General features: G+C 42.4%; 1 protein-coding gene across 1 annotated transcript; it reads right to left on the bottom strand.

Moving 5' to 3' along the window:
• Positions 1 to 1643: 1643 nt before the first annotated feature.
• Positions 1644 to 22205, bottom strand: SLC46A3 (solute carrier family 46 member 3). Its single transcript, XM_054973885.1, has 6 exons — positions 22031 to 22205; positions 18954 to 19162; positions 12643 to 13507; positions 10828 to 10911; positions 9398 to 9554; positions 1644 to 8094 (listed from the first exon to the last, which is right to left on the bottom strand). Exons 2-6 carry the CDS (start codon positions 19143 to 19145, stop codon positions 8007 to 8009), a joined length of 1386 nt encoding a protein of 461 aa, XP_054829860.1. The 5' UTR covers positions 19146 to 19162; positions 22031 to 22205; the 3' UTR covers positions 1644 to 8006.
• Between the last annotated feature and the right edge of the window lie 1510 nt (positions 22206 to 23715).

Raw genomic sequence — 23715 nt, 5'->3', positions numbered from 1 at the left:
GTAGTCTGCACAGGGTAAATGCACAGAGGAAGTGTCTCTGTTATCAGCATTGGTTCCAAATCAGCATTGCTGATCATGAGAAGTGGCATACACACTGGCACTATCTCAGCTAATTCACCCTGTGCAGACCACTAGGGAATCGCATCAAAGTGAGGGGTGGGGCCAGCATGCTTCTTTCTGCTTCCAACCCTCCAAATTCAGCATTTTGGAGAGTCTTCTGTACCAGGCTAAAATGGAACCTTGTAGAACCTCACGTCAAGAGCAATGGGGTAGATAATTCTCTCACCATCTGTCTTGGAATCTCCTGTCTTGATGGCACCAACACCAAGAAGACCATGTCTCTAGTGGACAGTTTCTTCACCTCTGAGGATGGAACACACAGCAATGTCCTCCCAGATCTTAACTGCCAGATAAGCTCATGTGAGCAAGTGATGTTTAAATATTCTGACTCCAGATTGCTTGGGACAATGGGAAGCAAATAGGACTCTCTTTTAAACTGGCACATTATATCCCACTTATTTGGGCTGGTGAGCAGTCTAAGGTCAAAAGTAGGCCCAGAATATTCTGCAATAGACTAACCTGGATGTCATTAGTCAATAGATAACTAGTGTGGCATAATGGCTAGAGTGTCACAATATAGCCTGGGAGACCCAAGTTTGAAACATGACTCTTACCATGGAAGCTTGCTGGGTAATCTTGGGGGACACACACACTCAGCCTACCCTAGCTCTCAAGGTGGTTCTGAGAACAAAATGGAGAAAAAACAAACTGCTTTGGATCTTCATTGGGGAAGAAGTTGGGGCGTTTATGAAATAAACTAGGGCACAATACAATCTCTTAAGAAAAGGCCACAGCTGGAGAAAGGGAGCTACACGGCCTAGAAGAGAACTGCTTCCATCTATGTATAGATCTAAAAGTATCCTCATAGTTGGTTGTTGTGGGTTTTCCGGGCTGTATTGCCATGGTCTTGGCATTGTAGTTCCTGACGTTTTGCCAGCAGCTGTGGCTGGCGAAACGTCAGGAACTACAATGCCAAGACCACGGCAATACAGCCCGGAAAACCCACAACAACCATCGTTCTCCGGCCGTGAAAGCCTTCGACAATATATCCCCATAGTGTTTGGCCCATGATGTCTAAGTTGATCTCATTTTCTATGTTGCTTATTCATAGATAAAATGAACCATTTCAGTTTAATAGAAAATCCCACTCCACTAAGACAATCTGCTGGTTTGATTAAATGTGTCACTGTTGAGTGAAAGGCATGAATGGATGCAGTGTAATTCTAGATCTATTACCAGCACAATGTGTCCATCATCCAATATTTCTTTTTAGATAAACTTGGGTAACCAAGATCTGGCTGGCTTGACTGGTGCATTCAGCTCCAGAGGGTAGAATAGTCTTTCATTAAACCTAAAACATTTGTCCATGAGCCTTCCTAAATTCCCACCATGTACTTTTCAAGGATGACAGAGGGTCTGCTGGCAGGGGAAGACAAGAAAGCTTACTTCTGTGAGTACCCTTGCTCATAGAATCCAACCCTGTATATTTCAGTTCACTTTACACATCTGTTCTAGGATAAAAATTCGCATTGTTACATATTTTTACAATTACTGAATAAATATTTTTAGAGCAGAAACCAAAGTGATCTTACAAACCTATTTTATTCATCTCAATATTTTCAATCATACATAAAAAACACGCAAGAGAATTGTTACAAATCTGTACAGAAATTATTGCAGATACATATAATTTTACAGCTGTCAAGTAGCCAGTACTTTGAAAATACCCAGTTTCACTTTGAGTTATCTAAAGATCAGCTTCCATTTCCCCCAGAAACAGTAGCTTAAAATGGCGAGAAAGAGAGTAGGGGTCTCTTCGAACTCTCACCAAGCTGCAAGTCCCAATATTCTTTAGAAAAGCAGAGAGAATTAAAGTGCATATAAAGCATATCAACTTTTTCACAGTGGATAAAAAGCTATGTCAGGGATCATGGAACTCATGTGGACAAAAGAAGCTATGTAGGAAGGAACTACAAAGAGGAAGGGAATCAGAAGAGACGGAGTAGAAAAGGTAGTAGGACCAATTATTTGCAGTGTAGATACATCACTGTCAACTTCTGGCTTGTTTGATTCATACACATTTTCTGAACCCCAAACCAAAACAAGTCATTTCCTTCTCTAGAGGCTATTAAAGTGTTTCAGATTTAATCATATAGATATACCTTGGCACAGCTGGTTGCTTGGTAGACCCTGTCATATGCATTATGTGAAGACTTGGTATGCATTGCCAGCGCAAAACAAAACTTTCTCCCACCCACATAATTGTATGTAAACTTTGACTACGAATAGGGATCCAATTGCAGACCTAGACTTTTCTGGTGGAGGGACACTTGCCAAGAGCAACAGAACATCAACAAGGGAAAGAAAGTAAAAGGTAAAGGTGATTTAGGTCTCACTCAGCGAATTACTATTGCTTCTTTTCCCTAAGCAGCTATTCGCTTTGACAAAGCTGCTTTGTCCAAGTAATTACTGCCAAAAGAGATTACTTGTCTTGTCTTGGCCACAACAGTCAGATGAGTCTTGGTTGCAGTAAAAATCCAACAATTCTTCAGTGTTACTGCTCACTGGATAGGGAGAGGGAGTAGTCCCCTTCCCAGAATTGTAGGGGAAAGGCACAATTCCCCAAACAAGCAGCACTAATAGTTATCCTACAGGGTTCTGAGCTCAGTAAGTGCTACAACAGGTTCCTTGCAAGAGATCTTTTAAATTTTTTTACATTTCAGCTATTTGTAATTATTGAACAGACTCCATGCTTCTACAAATTAGAAAGCATCCCCACCCCCCAAGTTTTAAATAGGGTTTTCCTTTATTATCCCTGACCACTGGTTGGAGTTAGAGTTAATGCTGGCTTGGATCTTGCAGACATTGCTGGTGGGAGGGATTTCCATCCTTCCTCACCTCTCTCTGCAGCCCAAAATGTTCACCATATATGCTCTTGGGGGACAGCATGGAGGAGAGTCTGGCTTGAAACATCTAAGCAGGGTTTTTACAGCCTGGGCATGGCTGGTGGTGCGAGCCAAAGGGTTCTTGACCTGTGGCTCATAGCCCTTGGCCAGACAGCCTAACCTGATGGACATAAACCCTTTTTTTGTCTCATTATATTTGAAATTGCTTAAAAGTATATGTTCTTTGGAGCTTCACTGGGGAGAAAAGTATCACAAAATCCTAGAAAATATTAGAAATCCTCACTGTCCACAGCATACACAATATATTTAGGATTGGTTCACACAATGGCTTGGTTCCAATGATGCATAAGCAGAAACATCAATGGACTTAGCACAGCTCTGCTTGCATTAGATCTTGTGTAACATCTATCAGGTTCCTCCTCATATATTACAGTGCCAAGAAACTGATTCCACAAGATCTTGCACAAGCAGAAACACAAGTAGGGGTAAAAAGTTTGACTTAGTGCAAGGTGTTACCTCAGTCTTTTTCTTGTGTGAGAGGTCTAGCGCAACTGGAAATTTTATGCTGGCACCCACCCAATATGCTCTTGTCTATACTTGCCCGAGCAAACAAATTTGTGAATCAAGTGCTTAAAAATAGGGCCAGCAATAAAGTCTGTTTTCTTGGTTTTCTGGCTATCATCATATCCATGGCTGCATCCACACACCAATGCATATTGCATTATCATTGTGCTGTATCAACCACCTGCAACTGGTTTCTCCCATGTGGAAAAGCCAATCTAGTTGTAAATGACTCCTGTAATGCAACATCCAGTGTTTTGTAGATGCAGCCATGTTCATTTTTTGTCCACAGCATGAGACATCTTTCACAGGTAAAAAAAAGTACACTCAGTGATGCCACCTGCAATCCCTTCAGGTTTAATCCTGTCGGATGTACAAGTGCAAATATGCACCAGTCAGTTTCACGAAGGAACTCTCGTAAAAGCATCAGCATGACGTACCTCCCTGCTTGCTGATATTGCAAAGCAATCACTTATTCACAATGCAAGACAGGAAACAACAGCCCAAATGTTAGCTGCAAATATGAGAAACACACCAGGTGTTACTAGCAATGTCTATTCTACAAGGGCAGAAGACAACGTTTAATGGCATCCCCTGACCTGTACAACACAGAAGGGCATTTCAAAGTCTATAAAACAAAGTGACAGAAGCTGTTTTATAATCTTAGTGCCCAATATTAATTTGCTTTAGGGTCCTAGGACAAGATTGCCCCCATAGGTGCAGAATGTTTAGTTGGTAAAGAATGCCTGCTCCCAGCTGCGCTGAGAAAATTAATGACTTACATATTTGCAAAGTGCTTTGTAGATTAAAACTGCTATGCAAGTCCAAAAATTACACTTTACAACACATTGTCTGTAAATTAATTAGATGCACAGCTTTAGTTTTGCCACATGAGCTCAAAAGTGCTGTAAAAGAAATCAGAGAATCTCCATACCAGACGGAGGAAAATATTACATACTCAAAGAGTGACAACATTAAAATGCTTAACATTTTGAAAGATACCAACGTACATACCTGAGAGGTATGATGTGCCTCACGGCAATTCTAGAAGCAGCAGCAGCTACATACAACTTATTTACTTTTAAATTAGCATGTGCTTTTTATTACCAATCACAAAAAAACCCTGTTGTGTACCTACAAAAACATACAAAAGACAAACTACTATACAGAACAGAACTGCACACACTTCCGCCCATTCATTTAAGTGGGTTTAAGCCTGCTTATCCCTGTGTTGGGCTGTGGCCAGAATACATCGGTAGTTTCTGCTCTGCAACAGGCATCAAGAGCTAGGCAGCCCTTTAGTTATGTGTGCTCTTAGTTAATCCCTTCTGCATAATCTGATCTTGCAAATTAAAAAGTCAATGAAATAATACCCCACAATTTAATAAATCAATTCTAAAACAATGCGCAAGTGCATGTCAAAAGTGGCCCCAAGTTCCTCAGATAAGGAATATTTCTTAGATAAGTGAAGTTCCCCTCAACTATAGTGACAAAGCCTTTTTGTTTACACAAATTCCTAGTGTCTCTGGACCAGGGGTCTCCAATGTGGCACCAGCTGACACCTTTTCTGGCACCTACCAAGTGTTTTAGAAAATGAACAAGGGGTGATTCCGCACGAATGGTTTTCCCTGCTTCAGCTTCTAAATGACCTTGATTTTTCTTGTGTTTTCCACACGTGGGAAGGCAATCCTAGCAGCAGATTCGAAGTCACTGCACGTTTTGTCCGTTTTTTTCCCATCCTGCTTTCCCCCGACTTATTTGTCCATGCGCAGCAGATTAGGGATTTTAATCATGCGGAATTCTTTATCTGATGTTCTCCCCACCCTTGCCCTTTTCTCTCGCCCTTCGAATCAACTTAATTTGATTGGCCAATCATGTTTTCTAAGCTACACCCACTACCCTTTCCCTTCCCCTCTTTTTTTTAAAAAAAAATGTAAAAAAACTTTGCAACGTTTCTACAAATATATGCAGAAACATATCCTGTGTCACATGACAACAGCTGACCAATAACGGGTCAATTTTACAACACGCCAAATTTGTTACTGGTTGCTCACTGACAGCTGACAGCTTCTGAGGTAGAGTGAAAGTGTGATGGCGGGACTTCAGCGTTCAACTAGTGGTCTAGGGAGAAAGAGACCATCCTCAACACAACACCTATCACTAAACCACACTGCTCACAAAGAAAGCGGGAAAGATAGACGCGGGGTCATTGGTAACAATTTTCCCTCCAAATGTCAATAGCCAATACTCTTCCACAATATCGGCGGGAAGTGCTCTGGCCTATCCAATATGTTTATTTGATGCAACGTTTATCTGTAGCAACAATTTGGGGGGGGGGGAATGAAGATGTGCATCATTCAACACTTCCCCCCGGAAAAAGCGATGAGGAATCGATTTTTATCCTGTCAAAAATTCCGCATGATGGACTTTGAGCCGATGAAATGTGCGAAACAAAAGCCTAATGTGGAATTGGGGAGAAGTGGATTCGTAGGACTCCACCGCGGCATGACTGCTCAGAAAGTTCGATCAAAATTGATCATGCGGAATCCCCCAAGGTCAGATGGGGCTGTCCAGTTCTGGCTGTACAGATTTTTTAAAAAATGTTGCTTTGAAAGGAGCTGTCACCACAGCAAAAGGATCTTCACTGCGTGACTGAAAGTATGCTGCACATATGCAAGAAAATATTTTAAAGCATTCTGCTTGGAATGTTAAAGGGTTACGATTAGAGGTATGAATAATCCCACTCCTTGATATTTGTAGTTGGCCCCACCTCCTGTGACTGCCATTTTTTTGGTTGTGCCCCCCACCCCGTGTCAGAATGCCAAAGGTGCCTACAGGCTCAAAAAGGTTGGGGATCCCTGCTCTGGACCACAGCTATAAACTTTTGTTGACAACTAATTAATTTACAAATATGATCCTTTTCCTTTCATCAAAGGATTTTCTTATTTTATATTTTAATAATAATATTTGATTTATATACTACCCTTCAGGACAACTTAATGCCCACTCAGAGCAGTTTACAAAGTATGTCATTATTATCCCCCCACAACAATAATCACCCTGTGAGGTGGGTAGGGCTGAGAGAGCTCCTAGAAGCTGTGGCTGACCCAAGGTCACCCAGCTGGCTTCAAGTGGAGGAGTGGGGAATCAAACCCGGTTCTCCAGGTTAGAGTCCTGCTGCTCTTATCCGCTACACCAAACTAGTATAAATATTTTTTATACTTCTAAACACAAGATGTTTTGTGTTTTGATATATTATGGTGCAATGGCAATGGTGGAGGGGAAGCAATGAAAGATGAAGTAAACACAGGTTGATAATAAATCTAAAAAGTGTTTCCCATTAAAAAGCTACAGTTAACGTTATAAATCTAACTGTGTCCAAATGCGCAGCACCTTTTCAGAATATATTTAACATGATATTAAGTTATTAAAAAAATCATCTTCAAGTGGATTCGTGCCTGCTGAGCTGTTCTTGTGGATGGGTTCAACATGGACCCAGATCACAAACCAACAGATTAAGCAAATAGTAGGATGAAACCGGGTACACCTACTCACCTCAGTTTGTCTCCCACCACTCATGTCTGATTCACTGTGACTGGACATAAGGCCAACTTGTATGGACATCAGCAGATTAAAATTATTGTGAAAATCAACCCTTATTTTAGAATTGAAATCCTTTCAAATGAATACACATTTTAAAATTCTTTTCAAATAACGGAACACAAAAACCTTTGTTAACACAAAACCACAATTTCCCTTTTTTAAAAAAATCCTTAATTTGCATTGACAGCATAAAGGATTCATTAACCTAACTCTGAACATGAAGACTACCCTCCCGTGGGAGGGGGCCCAGATAGGGTTGCCAGCCTCCAGGTGGTGACTGAAGATCTCCTGAAATTTCAACTGATCTCCAGGTGACGGAGATCAGTCCCCCTGGAGAAAACACCTGCTTTGGAGGGTGGGCTCTATGGCACTATACCATTCTGAGGCCCGTCCCCAAACCCTGCCTTCTCCAGGCTCTACCCTCCAAATCTCCAGGAATTTCCCAACCTGGACCTGGCAGGCTCAGAACACCAGACATTTTATGGAACAAAGTCAGGAAGTTTCTTTCCCAATTTCTGTAGATTTGTCCCTTTCTCTCTGCCAAATCACCATTTTTTCATCACTAAGTATATAAGCATTGCAACATTAACAGCTTCATCCTATGTACTGCCACTCTAAGGTAAGAAGGACTTGACTCCAGCCCTTGGTAACTGCCAGTTGCCCTTTTGACAGCAAACTAAACCTGCTATGTGACTCAGCCTTTCGCCCCTTTCCACAGCATCCTATGGGTCATGATCTAGTGCAACAACAAATTTTCAGTCCTTGAGGAGCTCTAGCCATGGAGACAACCTATCCCAGTACAGCTGTGACAACACAATCAACTGGTTGACCCACTGTGGCTAAAGCAGATTAGAGGCAGTTACGGAAAATCTCCTTTCAGCTGTCAGTCTCCTCCCCAACAGGGTCTTCTTCATGTACGAGCGCCACATACTCCTGTTGATGCTGAGTGGCACACATCAGCCAGCTGCGAGGAAGAGACGAGAACGTTTTTAAAGGAGGAGATGACTTTCACTAAGTCACCACCAACTGAAGACATGAAGAAAGCAGAATGTTTCTGTACCCAATGGCAGGGTTATGGAGATGAGCCAAGGGAATCCACTGGATCATTTGATTCCCACCCCCCTCCATGTGCAGCCCAGAAATTAGTATTTGCTGTGAATGCAGAAATGATTGTGGTTTGCTTTCCAGCCTTCAAATGAGGCCTGAAGTGTGGTCTGGAATCTGGTTTGGAAGGCAGAGAACAACTGGAGTTGTGGATTAGACACAGTAATAAATTTTGATTTGCTGCGAAAGCACAAATGATTTATGAGTAGGGGAGGAAGAAACAATGTGAAGCAGAGGATCCCCCAGGCTCCTTCAGCCTATTAATAAAGTGGCAGGGGTGCCAGATCCTCCTGCCTTAACAACAACATTCGATTTATATACCGCCCTTTAGGACAACTTAACGCACACTCGGAGCGGTTTACAAAGTGTTAGTATTAACATTATTACAACAATCTCTGTATGAGGTGGGTGGGGCCAAGAGAGCACCAAGAAGCTGTGACTGCCCCAAGGTCACCCAGCTGGCTTCAAGCAGAGGAGTGGGGAATCAAACCCGGATCTCCAGATTGGAGTCCTGACGCTCTTAACCACTACACCAAACTGGCTCTTGAAACCTGTTCCTTTTTAACAAGTGATGGTGGGGACTGAGTCTGGGTCTTTCTATGCATATAGCAGATGTTCTGCCACTGAACTACTACCACCACACACACACACACACGCACGCATGCATGAACGCATGCACGCCCCCCACCCCCCCTCATGGTAGTATCAACATGCCTCTCTCCTGCCCACTGCTAGAGCAGTTTTATTGATTAAAATATTTATACTCCACTTTTCCAGTTTATTCCAGCATGAGAGTTCATGAGGCAAAACTCACTTCTTCAGATGCATAACAGGAAAAGAAATTTTTATAACTACATTTATAACTACAGTCACAGAGGAAAACTGCGCAGAGCTGCATATTTTTACCAAGTGGTAAATGAAAGATTGGGTTGCAATTTCCACTGAATCCTACAGCATCTGAAATATCCTTATACTAACCCATGGGTCAAGTACTATAGGTTCACTGTGGTGAAACCATCACAAATTGTTGTTTCTGGTGTGGCTACAGTACTTTTTGAGAAGCCCCACTATCTCCAAAGTACATCAAGAGCATGCCTGGCCAACTCCTGCCTCAATCCATGTTTCAAAAGGCTTTGGGGAGGTGAAGAGCAATCCATACTCACCTCAGAGTGCTCAAGGGAATTATACAGAGAGCAGCAGATAAGAGGAAACTGAAGCCCGGAAACCAGGCTACAGTCACTGCATAGATGCTATTAAAAGCCGTTAACGAAATGGTACCGGTCACAACCTCTAAACAGGCAATGCAAGCAAACAGAGCACCTGCCAAACACAAACACAAAAACGAAAAAAGTTTTCAAGATGCCTTTCAGGCCTAAAAATCTAAGCTTCCGTGTCCTGCAATGACAGTAGGATGAAACTGCCACACTGATAGCATGTTTATGTTTAAAACATGTAAATGTCACCTTTCTACCTACCCATCCCTAAACACATGGATCTAAGGCAGGGATCCCTGACAAGGTGGCCATGAGTGTGATGGCATCCACAAACACTTCCTGGTGCCCACCGAGAGTTTGTAGAAAGTAGGTGGGGCCAGATGGAGCTTTTGCCCACCAGGGCTTCTGATTGGCTGCTGGAGATCTGATTGACTGTGCAGATTTTTAAAAATACTGTGCGACCACAAAACAAGTACCCAAGCCAATAGGGATGCTTAACCTTTTTTGAGACATGGATCCCTTTGGTAGTCTTCTGAAACCTATGGACCCCTTCCCAGAATAAAGTTTTTAAATGCATAAAATAAAAAACATAATTTCAGTTAGATTTCTGAAAATAAAGATGTAATTTTTTTCCCATCCAAGTTCACGGACCCCAGGTTAAGAACCCCCAGAAGAAGTCTACATACAATAAGAAAAACCTCATGTGGGTCAACTTACCTTTCTTTGCTACATTCTACATCAATACTAACATTTACATGCAACAAAAATAGTGAAATAGACATACAACAGCACTTTTAAGTGTTGTGTATGAAAAATTACTGAAGAACGTGTAATTTGAAAGCTTTCTCCAGATATTTCACTGCAGGACTCATTCTCAGATGTACAGTATTTCGTATCTATCACTTATATTTCACCCCAAACTGGCTGAAGTTCTAGGTGGAAAATGGAGTCCGGTCACTATTTATAGAAACATTAACTTAAGATGACAATAGATCTGAAGATCATGCCAAATGGTGATTAAGGAGGCTTAACAAAAGTTTGTCCATGTTAACAAACTATGACTTATGATCAGCTGGAAAACCAGAATTGCAACCACTTTGGACCAGAATTGCAACCACTTTGGACCAGAAAACATGGACCAAAGTGGTTGCAAATCATGGCTTGTGCTCTGTATGGTTTTATTATGATATAGAATCTCAACCTGAGTTTAGAATTCAAACCACCATTTAACACAAACTTTAGTTTTGGCATGATGTCTTCATTGAGTATATAACGGTACTAACAGGTGTAGAATGGCAGCAATCCCCCCCAACATTTCCAACAATTTTAAAGTTTAATACAGAACAGTCATGATTGGTTCTTCAGCAACTTCAACTCACCTTGCTCATTAGGAAGAACCACCTTTGAGAGCATGGATCGAAGCACTGGAATAGGCATAAAATGTAGCAGAGATGGCACTCGAGCTGCAAAAGCCATAAATCAGTCATGAATCAGCAATATTAACACAAATCCAGAAGCAAAACATCCATCATAAAGTGCACATCATCTGTTTCAAGGGCCCCAAGGAATGGCAGCCACTAGGACTACAGTGACACAAGAATCAAGCAATGTGTTTTATTAGGATCAATAAAAAACATCACAACATAGGGAGTTAAGTTTTCTCTTTTGCCAGAACGCTTCATCAGGCTGCATGTTCAGTACATATATGGGAGTGGGGGATGGGGGAGTAGGGGAGAAATTTTGGAATGAGATTGTGAATTCCTTAGTCTGCAATCTGTCGAATCTATGGTTGTTTTGGGGCGGGGAATTTCTTTTTCCGAAATTCACCTTTTTAGATGTAGTGCGATTGATTCCTCTTATTCTTTAGTCTCTCTTATAAAAGCACAAATTCTCCTTCATTTCTCTTCAAGGAGAAATCAAGGCACCCTTTTGCAACTTCAGTCCTAGCAGGAATACTGGAAGGCTTGGGAAGGCACTGGCTGCCTCTGAGCATCCCCAGAGTAAAATTCTGAAGTTTTGCACAACCTCTAAAAAGGTGTGCGGGGGGAGAGATTGCTGTATTTCAAGGAGAAAATCATTAAGGTAGAATAAAGAGAATTTCTCTTAACCTTAGGTGAGTGTTAAAACACAGGAGTTGTTGCATACTTAACTGAATTAGGTAATGTTGATTGCAAAAGAAGTTCTTGTTTCTGGTAGCCTTTAGTGTATCTTGAAACCTGTTTTACACTCAACAGCAACTAATCTAATTAAGTCTCTTAATTAAAATTCTGCAAACTGCAGACTACAGCATATTCAGCCCTAAGAAGCCTTCTCCAGAAACCCTGCTTACTGTTTTGTGATATTTTGGCTGGTCCTAATAAAAGAAATTACACAGTGATTGGTTTTGGTTCTGGGACATCAAGAGAGATGCCAAACCAGAGGTTTTGGATATGGAGATGATATGGAGAAGCATATGTGTTTATACACTTCTGCACTGGTGATTATACACTCTTCTCCTCTTACATACTTACCACAAATAAAAACACTAAAAGAAGGAAATAATACACTGCAACTCCACTCAGTATTTTCAACTTACATTTTAAAAGCAGTACAGATTCCATCTGGATTTCCCCCTTTTTTGATTATGCGCTTCCTACTAAAGACCACCAACAGTGGTATAACTAGGGTGATTAAGGTCACTAAAGCTAGGCATAATCCATGTAACAGTGCAAAACGGCCAGCGATAATAAAACAAATGGAAAGTTATTTTAATTTATGCAACAATCTCAGAGAGAGCAGCAGGCCAGGTAGAAAGCTGCTGTTGCAATTTTACATTTTGCTCCGTGCATGTAGCTTAAAGCACGTTTAGCCACAGAACACCCTTAAGGAAGGACTAGTAGAATAAAAAATGCAAAACTGGACACAGCAGCAGCCAGCAGCAGGGTGTTTGATGCTTGTTTTGCACAGCTACTTCCAAGCAAGAGCAGTGATACCTTGACATTTCAGCCCTGGTTCTCTTAAAGTTCTACATCAATTGTTAATCTGCCTGATGCTGGTTCCTGGGGTATGAAGGAGGGAAGAGAGAATAGAAAGCAGCAAACAACTGTGGACCTGTTCTAGATATGGAAACCACTACTTCAGAGCAGCTGGCACCCATGTTTTGGAGACATCCTCATCCCTTTCCACCATAATTTTCACTGGTTTGGTGAACTTACCTAAAAGCATGAGCAATGTCGTGTTGGCAAAGGCAGCCATGAGAATTCCTCCAAGGTAAGAGAAAATCCCAATGAAAACCAGGTAGATGTCTCTCAGCCTTTGAGAGAGGACAACTATTCCTAAGAAACTGGTCAAAGAGACAGAAGTGGATGCTGCAGATCCATATCCTATGTAGATTTCGTTCCAGCAGAGGGGGTCATTCAGTTCATAAAGAGTAAACAGAGACATCCCACCAAACACTGTGAACAAATAAGCCATAAATGTGCACAGCAACAAGATGATTGAAGTTCTCTTTCTAAAAGACGACGATTTAAAAAGCGCATGCACTTGAGAAAAGGTTTTTTTAAGTCCTTCCATCAGAGACTGTTGCTGGCCTTCAGATATCCGTACTGTATCATCCAAAAAACACATGACGTAGAAAATGTTAACCATGTCAATCAGTGAAATAGTCGCAAATGTCCAAGTAAAGCCTATTCCTTTCAAAATGAACCCTGAGGACAGTCCTCCCAACCCCGATACTAATCCAAAGATCAAGTCCACCACTGCTATCCGGATGGTTTTCTGTTTGTGATTCTCACAGAGATCAACCACAAAGGCAAAGGCACCTCCAAGAAAGGTCGCCATGCCCCCAAAGAACCCTGTTGAAAAGGCCAAAGCATACAGAAGAGGGAGCGGGAGAGAGTAATAGGACATGGCACTGAGGAAGATGCTGCTAACAAGATTCCCCACCAGAGGAAGAATTAGTGAGATTTTGCGTCCGCAGCAATCTCCATTTGCTACAAGAACAAAGGCCACCAAAATGTTGAGAATAGCACCGCTTAAGTCCATTTTCATGGCAAAGAGGGAGGCTTTTTCTTGGACTTCCTGAAAGAGGAAAGATAAATGGAATTAATACCAATTTGAGGAGGAGGGAGACATTAAATATAGCCTTGTATTTGCCTTCCCTCTCACATAAATGTTTGCAGCCCCCCCCCCCTTTTAAATGTTATTCTGTCTTTCTGTCATTAAGGTACTCAAGATGATGGCTAACAATAGTATGAATGAATGCAACAACCCAGCAATAAAACAAAGATTTTAAATGCCCTCTGGAGTATATGTGATTTAAAGCAAAGTAAATTCGGAACCTCAAGTATCTTAAATTAGGTGCCTCCTTAAATTGACTTGGCATGGAGTTCTATAACTGAGCAACATCCCAAAACACGCACACACTCTTCCTCCCTCTCCCTGTCCCACACATTTTCCTTCTCCCACTTTCATTCCATTCCTCACTCTTGCCCCACCTTTTAACTTCACAAGGTGCAGGCACTAGAAAAAGGACCTCAGTCAGAGACCTTCACTGGTTGACAGACAGCAGATATGTATAATGTCCAACCACTGGACTGTCTAACCTTAGTAGTACTACTTTGAATGGCAGATGCTCTCCAGGACCTTGAGTCATATCCTGCTGTACATATGATTGTAACACAGAACTAAAACTGTTTTATGAAGAATTAATCTAAGTTTTTGCTAAATTTGGCCAAAAATTACTTTTGGGGGGGGGGGAATTAATTCAATCATGGACAACCTTATAGATCAAAGATGAAGCAACAAAATTATGGAGAAATCCAAGTTCTTTGTTTAAGAGGAGAACGTTCTGATTTTCTTGTACCAGAGGAAGTCTCTGTTAGCAGAACGGATCCATGGGTACCAAAATGACAATTTTATTTTATTGGTTATTAATTTTTTTATTCTGTACTCAGGGTGGCGTACAACACCCCCACCCACCTCCACCACAAATACCATTTTATTTACACAACCACCCTACAAGTAGGATAGCTTATGACTGGTCCAAGGTCGCCCCGAGTAGATTTGAACTTGTGTCTTCCCTGTACTAGTCACACAAGCAAATCGCTGCACTGCACTAAGAACAGAGTAGCTGGTTAAGAACAGGCATGCTTTTGATAACCACAACTTTCATTTACAGAGCAACAATATAGGTACTGGAACTCCAGCATTTGCACAACCCATTCTTTAGTTCAATTTGCAGAGGAAACTTACATTATGGGGAACTGATTATGGAATAACAGGGATGATAGTAATACATTGGAGCATGTAGAGAAAGCACCTGGCTGCCAATGCAGTCCTAAGCAGTATTCGACTTTTCTAAGCTCACTTATTTTAATAACGTGGTGTGACTTTGCTTAGGACTGTACTGTGGGAAAATAGCAAGATCTACCCTAGAGGCCTTTTGGCAATACGAAAACAATCTGTAAACTGGTTGGAAATAGAGCAGAAGAAAATTGGATATTACCAGGGCTTTTTTTCTGGGAAAAGAGGTGGTGGAACTCAGGACCACACAATAACATCACTTTGGGTCAGCTGGAACAAGGGGGGAGTTTTTTTAAAGCTTAAATCTCCCTCAGTGAAAATGGTCACATGGTCAGTGGCCCCGCCCCCTGATCTCCAGACAGAGGGGAGTTTAGATTGCCCTCCGTGCCGCTTGGCGGCGGGGAGGGCAATCTAAACTCCCCTCTGTCTGGAGATCAGGGGGTGGGGCCACCGACCATGTGACCATTTTCAAGAGGTACCGAAACTCCATTCCACCGCATTCCAGCTGAAAAAAATCCCTGGATATTACATTTATTACATTTATGAGATTTTAAAAATTATATTTAAAAATTATATGTAAGCATCAGTGAAAATAATGGAGGACCAGTGAAGATGCTCCCTCGAATGGAGAAAGCTCCTTCCTTCAGAGAAAAGCACTTCTGCTAGTAGGAGAATTAGGCACTACAGACTTTAGCTGTACTGGGGCCATGGTTTGCACTCAATTGCATACAGGTGTAAAACCTCAAAATCTCTCTGCTTCTATGGGGAAATATAAATGATGTGGTCAATTATAGCCTAGTCTCCAATCTGCCCTTTCTGGGCAAAGTGATTGAGAGAGCAGTAGCTGACCAACTCCATGTCTTATTGGATAAATCTGGTACTTTGAACCATTTCAATTTGGATTCAGACCTGGCTATGGGATGGAGATAGCTCTGGGGGCTTTAGCTTATGATACCTGCCTGAATGCAGACTAAGACCATACTTCTTTGTTGCTCCTCCTGGATCTATCCAGAGCCTTTGATACAGTAGACCAGGCCATCTTGCTTAGGAGTTTGGAGGTCAAAGTGGGTATCGAGGGATGCACCCTGGACTACTTTAAATAATTTCTCACATAATGGATTCAAAGGATTGCTGTTGGAGACCAGCTAACTCCAGAACGGGAACTATCTTGTAGGGTTCCACAGGTGCAATCTTATCCCCCACATTATTCAACCTCTCTGTAAAGCCTTTAGGAGAAACCATTCATAGAATTGGATGCCATCAATATGCAGATGACACCCAGTTCTATATCTCACTATCCAAATCACAGTGGGATCCAGTAGAGATCCAGGGTTGCTGCCTAACAGCTGTGGTCAAATAGCTGAAAGTGAACAAATTGAAACTGAACCTAGACAATATTGATCAAGATGGGCAGCCATGTTAGTCTGTCTGTAGCAGTAGAAAAGAGAAAGAATCCAGTAGCACATATAAGATTAACAATATTTGTGGTAGAGTATGAACTTTTGTGAGTCACAGCTCACTTCTTCAGATACAGCTAGAATGTGAGCCCATCTGTCCTTATATCAGATGCCGAATGACAATAGCAGGTAAATGACAATAGCAAGTGAATGACAATAGCAGGCATGATTGGATAGGGTTGGGTATGCAGACAGGTGGTGGGTATGGAGAAATCAGCATTGATGATGAAACAGGAAGCCTAGGTCTTGATTCAGTCCAGGTGGATGCATTGCCTTGAGCTTCGTTATCAGTTGCAATTCAGCAGTCACTCTTTCTAATCTCCATTTGAAATTCCTCTGCGGGATAACTGCTACTTTTAGGTCAGCAACTGAATTTCCTGGAAGGTTAAAATGTTCCCCCCATCATTTTTTGAATGTTGTGGTTTCTAACATCAGACTTATGTCCATTAATTCTTTGTCAAAGGGAATGGCCAGTTTGTCCAATGTAGAGGGTGGAAGGGCATTGCTGACACGGGCATTGCAATGGATAACTCAGGACTTATCTAAGCAAGGACTCATTTTCCTGATTGAATGGTGCTGTCCAAATTCACCTGCAACCAGTTTTTCTCAACAGCTTTGGTGAAGTTTGTGCAGCTTTCCCACCATTTCAAATGGACTAAGAAACAGAGAAAAGATGTGGCCCAGAGAACACAATAATGCAACAGAGAACAAAGAGATTGGGGACAAAGAGAAGAGGAATGATAAGTCACCTTTCACACAAAGAAAACAAGGAGACAATGGAACCCACAGAAAAGGAGATGAAGACAATGACAAATTACTCATGCAGGAACAACAATAATAGATTAATGATTGACTACTATGGCTTGGACACTTGGGAGCAAAGATTCTGTAGGACTCCAGGGTGGTGTCCGCTTTCTCTTTTTAAACTACATGGAGTAGAAATAACAGATGAGTATTAAGAGCAAAGTATTCCTAATTCCTCCTTCCCGTACTATGCTGAATAAATTCAGAAATGTAATATATGTTTTAAACTCACATAGACCACATATTTTGCTATAGTAGTATTGGGAAGAGGCCCGTGGCGCAGAGTGGTAAGCTGCAGTACTGCAGTCCAAGCTCTGCTGACCTGAGTTCGATCTTGGCGGAAGCCAGGTTCAGGTAGCTGGCTCAAGGTTGACTCAGCCTTCCATCCTTCTGAGGTCGGTAAAATGAGTACCCAGTTTCCTGGGGGTAAAGTGTAGATCACTTGGGAAGGCAATGGCAAACCACCCCGTAAAAAATCTGCCAAGTCCCCCACATGGGTCAGTAATGACTCGGTGTTTGCACAGGGGACTACTTTTACCTTTAGTATTGGGTTAGATCCTACAGAGCATTTTCCTCTAGCACAAAGAGCCTTCCTCTAACACCATTTGTGCTAGAGGAAGCCACCACAGTTAGCAGAGAAATCCACAGAATCCAACCCACTGTCCTTAAATAATTGTCATTATGAGCACACACACTCCAACATGTCCGCAACATCAAGCGGCAGCACATCAGAGCTGCCCTATCAAAATTTCAAAAGAAAGGAATACTTAGGAAATGCATCATCAGAAATAACAGGCATTCTTTATTATTAGGTCTTCTGTGATATTCTCACTGCTATTTGCTCTTTCAGCACTGAAATCGAGTTTATTTGCAAATCTGGATCAATGTATCCCCTAGGTTTGGATTGGGATGCTGGATTTTTCTTGCACTACACATGCTAATGGTTCTGCACTTTGCACCCATGCTCTATCAAGCTAATGACAACATATATTATAGCTAGCTTCCTGGTGCTTCCTAGTTCATACTCTGGAAATTTAGTTGGTCTCTGAGGTGCTACTGGACCCGAATCTTGTTCTACTACAGACCAACATGGCTACCCACCTGAAACTACTCTCCATATCAGTTATACAGATATTTTTACAGCTGAGCAATTAGGAAGCACCAAAAACTTTCCATTTTAATGAATTCTAGGCTTCTTTTTAAAATCAGAATGATTACAATTCCATACCACACAAGCACGCTGGAAAGCCTGGTGCACCAGGAAGCCCTCCTGACCAAGCCCAGTCAAAATGTTCTTTTATAGCACTTGAGCAGACTACAGCTTGTGTCCTTGATCTCAAATGCTTTTCCTCCAGTTACAGGCTTTCTAGAGACAAGTCTAATAAAGGGAGAGTTTACTAAGGCCTAATACCCAGTATAGAAGGAGTACTCTAAAAATTCTATTTGTCCTGCACTTCCCAGAGCTAGTCAGACACATACGAACAACTGAATTAGGGATTTTACTTTTAAAATAACATTTTTTATTTTATTTTATATGTTTTTATTTTAAATGTGGATAAATGTGTCCCACAAAATAAGTGCATCACAGCTAAAATGAGCAGACCTACAGCCACAACTGGCAATGTGCCTCCTCTGCTGATTCACATGTAATAACAACTTATCCATCCTTTCCCATATTTTCTTTGTAGTATTTTCTCAGTGTGGACACAATCCAGACAAAGATAAACATTTTCAATTTTCCCAGTTGAACTTGGGGGAACCTCAATCGAATGCTTGAATTTTCACCATCATAACTTGCAATGCAATCTCATGCAGAGTTACTCCAGGCAACGACGACTGGAATCAATGCGTTTAGACCAGAGTAACTCCCAGTGCAATCATAAAGAGAATTATCCCTTCCAACTGCACTGTAGCCTTCTTAACTTTGGCTAGATCGCATCTGGTGCGCAATGTTGCCTTACCTTTTGCTTCAAGAAAATTGGATCACTTTGGTTTAGTTCACAATGTGAAACATTGTCATCATCTCTGAAGCTGGAGTTGACCGTTTCTTCCCAGATTCTACGATACACATACTGCTGCCCCAAAGGAAAGTACAAGGAATAGGCAAACATGTACATGCAAATGACAGGCTCCACTATTAAAGTTTTCTTCATGGCTTGAACTTTAGTGTCTGTCAGTAAAAGAAAAAGAGTATTAAAAGAAAAAATTTACCTGCATTTCCAGGATTGACTAATAAGCAATGAAAAACACAGCAACTTTGAATTGCCAAGCTCTGAATTGCATGGATGTTAAATAGAAGGGAGATGTTGGCAAGGCATTCCTCAGCAAATGGGGAAAACGTTGATATTGTCTTAATGTATTGTCTGCAAAGTGTGCATGTGTTCCCGGGCCCACAAAATGACATCACTCCGGGAAGTGAAGTCATCGTGTGGGCTGCGGCTACCTGGGAGCGCTCCCGTGCTCTGCCATGTAAGCAGGGTTGGGGGCCGGAGAGTGGGAGTGGGGAATCCCCCACCCCCAGCAGGGGACTGGCAACCCTAGGCTAGACCAAAGTCAGGAAGACTGAGACCCTGGTCTGTTCGAACACAACAGGCCTGAATTGTTACATAATAGTTGTTGTGTACATGCTTAATTATTGCCCCAAATAGGAAGTCTTTTCCAGCAGGTTCATTATCGTTTTTATAAATGCAAGTGTCACAAGGTGGGATCACACTGTCATAGACATGAACTCTGTTTCTCTAAATAAAAAAAAAATTCATATTGCTCCTGAATTAAATAGGTTACAACTGCAACAAGAATAGCTTTATTTAAGTCTCATTTGATTCATTTTTATTCTTATGCCTATAGCCTTGGTCTATTGAAGTTTCACAAAATGGCAGAGTGCTCATAAGAAACTAGGAAAGGGGCAAAAAAGAAAAGAATTGCTTCTCTCAATGCAGCTATTATTTTCAAACAAGACTAGACCAGTTTTCCAGCACTGGCTTTGCATAGCCTGCAATATAGCCTTTGAAGAACTGTGTGTTTCAATAACATGCAGAAGTTCAATGTAGCTGGGGGCTGGGTTGGAAAAGAACAAGCATTACTAAGATCACTGCCAATTTTAAGGAGCAATTACAACGACAATGTTTAAATTTTAGTTTAGAAGTCCACTGACTACAGTTGCTTCATTACAACATCATACTGTCTTAGAACACCCAGTTAAGGTAAAAACAATTTCATATTGAAGAATTCTTGGAACATCTCAAATTGGCACATCTTACCATGTACTTTTCCAGTACAAAAAAATTCCAGTAACTTCAATAACTTGTTTTCTCCCCATGACTAAAGAAGTGCATGATATTAAGTCATCCTTATCACTCTGTACGTGAAAACCAGAAACATTTTCCTCTTCCGAGTACATGCATTAGAATAAATTATTTTATTTCCCTTTTGAAAATCTTTAGTTTACAAGAATGACTCGCAGTAAAACATTTGACATGACACAGCACAAAGCCGTGTACACAAAGGTAGTTCCTCATGCCTATGTGCTGTCTGGTAACATCATATATTAAAGATTTCTGCAGGAAAAAAGGGTTTCGACCAGAAATGATGACAGGGTATCTTGCAGGGGACAATCTCCTTACAACTAAGGTACATGATCTGAACATATTTTGGGGTGCAAGGTCAGCAAACTTTCTTTCCTTGTTCAGGCTGCTTATGCACGAGTGTTGAATAAATCACTGAAAACCAGGAATCAGCTTCAACATCCTACACAATTAGCCAAAGTAGCTCTTCTAAATATTCTCAAATGTCTAGTCCAAGGCCATCAGTCAGACAGCGTAGGGCTACCGCTTGCCCCCAGCAGCTTGAGGGCAAGTTCCAAGTATAAATAAAAATACTGGATTCTAGGAGACATCTGACTCACAGAGGCAAGAAACTATCCCCATAATGAAGGAATCACCTTCAGTAAACGATGAGGGGAACGCTGTCTCATGTGTGTTTTTTTAAAAAAAATCTCCCAAGACAGGAATTCTATAAATACTCCAGACACTTTTGAGCCTCTCTACACAAGACATCTTACACAGGGATGCTTAAGAAAGATCTTACACTTGTTCTCCCATTGTGGATACACATGCACCTCTACAGAGACAGTACACACAGAAAGACCACACAGAAAGTAAGTCACTTGAGTATCCCCATAGAGAGATTCTCGGTTGCAAAATTCAGTCTTTCACAGTTCAGGGCCCCCCAAAGCTGATACACCACCAAATTTCTTCCTTATGAAGAGCAGCATGACAAGGCTGTTAAAGACAAAATTTTATGGCTATGGGCAATACGTCCAAAGGGCCATTCAATACCTGTTTATTGGGAACAACAAAATATTATAAGAAGTGAGGAAACTTTCAAGTTCATCAGAACAAGTTTGAGGAACAAAAGGGAAAAAATGCGAGGATCAGGAGGGAAGAAACCATTTCAGACTGCAAGATGACGAAGTTCCAAGTTTGAAAAGAAAGTGCGTTGGAGACGTAATTGGATAAGAGAACGAAGGTGCGAAACAGGTTTCAAGGTGCACCAAAAACTACTGGAACAATTTAAAAATGGCCACTTTGAGATGGTAAAATCCGCTGCCTCTCCAGCACACAGGTGCCTTGGAAGGCAGCCGGGACGGCGCGGGAAAGAGTCCTGGGAACTCAAAACACTTGTTCAACGTTTTGGGCTATTTTAGGTGGTCCTAATTAAAAGCAGCGCACGTTTGCTTTAGAATGACCTTTTCGTTGTTTTCTGCAACAGACTAATCGAGCGACCTGCACGATCCGCACTGGACGCACTGGGCGGAGAGAAGCGAGCAACGCCGGCTGCCTCGCACTTCCCTCTTGCACGGGCTGGAGGGGAGACTCGAGACGCGCCTCCTTCCGAGACGCCCTTCCCGAATACGCGGGGGGATTGCCCGCGCGACCCCGGGCGGGGCGGGGAGCCGTGCGCGCGTGCAGTTCTGCAAGCGCCTCTGGTCGCCACGCCAGCAGCAGCCACGTCCTCCGAAGCGGCCCTCTCGGCTTACCTGCTCGCACGCAGCCCCTTTGCTAAATGGGCAGCCCTCACGCCTTCATGCCCTCCGCTGTCGAGGTAAAGGCAAAGCGCGGCAGTCTTCTCCGGCTAAGTGCAAATAGCTGCCCGATTCATTGGCCCACCTTCATAGCAGAAGCCCTGGCGGTTGCTCCGCCGACATGCCACTCCGGCACCGTCCTGAGCCCGCCTCTAGGGCTGAATCCCCAGGTTTTGTTTTGCTGCTCCCTGACACAACAGCTGGCACTCACCCGCGTGACACGCATGCCCAGTGGAAAGTGAAAGCGGCTGCACCGGAGGAGCGTGCAGAGTTCAGATGGGACTTTCGGGGGCCCGGTTCGAACGAGGGGAACGGCTGTGTTAGCGTATTCTTCCCCCTGGAGGACTCAAGTGATAGCTGTCTTGTCCGGCTGGAACTTCTGAGTAATCTCCAAGGAGTAGTCCCAGGAGGGGTCGTTACAGTTTGTGAGGTTTGCAGAGCGCTTATAGAGAAAGGGTTTTATTTCTTTATTACAACACAATACCGTCTTATATATTTATTACAACATCATACCGTCTTAGAACACCCAGTTAAGGTAAAATGCCCCCAAACTGCTGGGGGCAAGCGGTAGCCCTATGCTGTCTGACTGATGGCCTTGGACTAGACATTTGAGAATATTTAGAAGAGCTACTTTAGCTAATTATGTAGGATGTTGAAGCTGATTCCTGGTTTTCAGGGACAGGGTAAAAGCCGGAACGAGACGAAACAGGCCGGAACGGGCACTAAAGAAAGGCCAGTGCCACAAAAAACAGTGGGATGTGTTAGAGACACTCCAGAATAATATTTTAGAAATGAAAACTCTGGACTGCCCCGCGTTTATTAACCCGGTCCATGCCAAAAAGCTCCAGGAACAGCACAAAACAGCCCGGAACGGGCACTAAAGAAACGCCAGTGTCACAAAAAACAGTGGGATGTGTTAGAGACACTCCAGAACAATATTTTAGAAATGAAAACTCTGGACTGCCCCGCGTTTATTAACCCGGTCCATGCCAAAAAGCTCCCGGAACAGCACAAAACAGCCCGGAACGGGCACTAAAGAAAGGCCAGTGCCACAAAAAACAGTGGGATGTGTTAGAGACACTCCAGAAAAATATTTTAGAAATGAAAACTCTGGACTGCCCCGCATTTATTAACCCGATCCATGCCAAAAAGCTCCCGGAACAGCACAAAACAGCCCGGAACGGGCACTAAAGAAAGGCCAGTGCCACAAAAAACAGTGGGATGTGTTAGAGACACTCCAGAACAATATTTTAGAAATGAAAACTCTGGACTGCCCCGCATTTATTAACCCGATCCATGTCAAAAAGCTCCAGGAACAGCACAAAACAGCCCGGAACGGGCACTAAAGAAAGGCCAGTGCCACAAAAAACAGTGGGATGTGTTAGAGACACTCCAGAACAATATTTTAGAAATGAAAACTCTGGACTGCCCCGCTTTTATTAACCCGTTCCATGCCAAAAAGCTCCCGGAACAGCACAAAACAGCCTGGAACGGGCACTAAAGAAAGGCCAGTGCCACAAAAAACAGTGGGATGTGTTAGAGACACTCCAGAACAATATTTTAGAAATGAAAACTCTGGACTGCCCCGCTTTTATTAACCCGTTCCATGCCAAAAAGCTCCCGGAACAGCACAAAACAGA

This window comes from Eublepharis macularius, chromosome 3, assembly GCF_028583425.1.
Source record: "Eublepharis macularius isolate TG4126 chromosome 3, MPM_Emac_v1.0, whole genome shotgun sequence".
In the NCBI taxonomy this organism is placed as follows: domain Eukaryota; kingdom Metazoa; phylum Chordata; class Lepidosauria; order Squamata; family Eublepharidae; genus Eublepharis; species Eublepharis macularius.
This window is presented reverse-complemented; position numbering and strand designations above follow the sequence as displayed.

What these genes read in the sequence shown, in the direction of transcription:
- SLC46A3 (XM_054973885.1), bottom strand. Translation starts at nt 19,145, where the DNA reads ATGAAGAAAACTTTAATAGTGGAGCCTGTCATTTGCATGTACATGTTT. An exon ending in GACATTGCTCATGCTTTTAG is followed by an intron (nt 10,912 to 12,642) that starts GTAAGTTCACCA and finishes TGGCTTTTGCAG; the next exon opens with CTCGAGTGCCATCTCTGCTA. An exon ending in ATTCCCTTGAGCACTCTGAG is followed by an intron (nt 8,095 to 9,397) that starts GTGAGTATGGAT and finishes TCTTCCTCGCAG; the next exon opens with CTGGCTGATGTGTGCCACTC.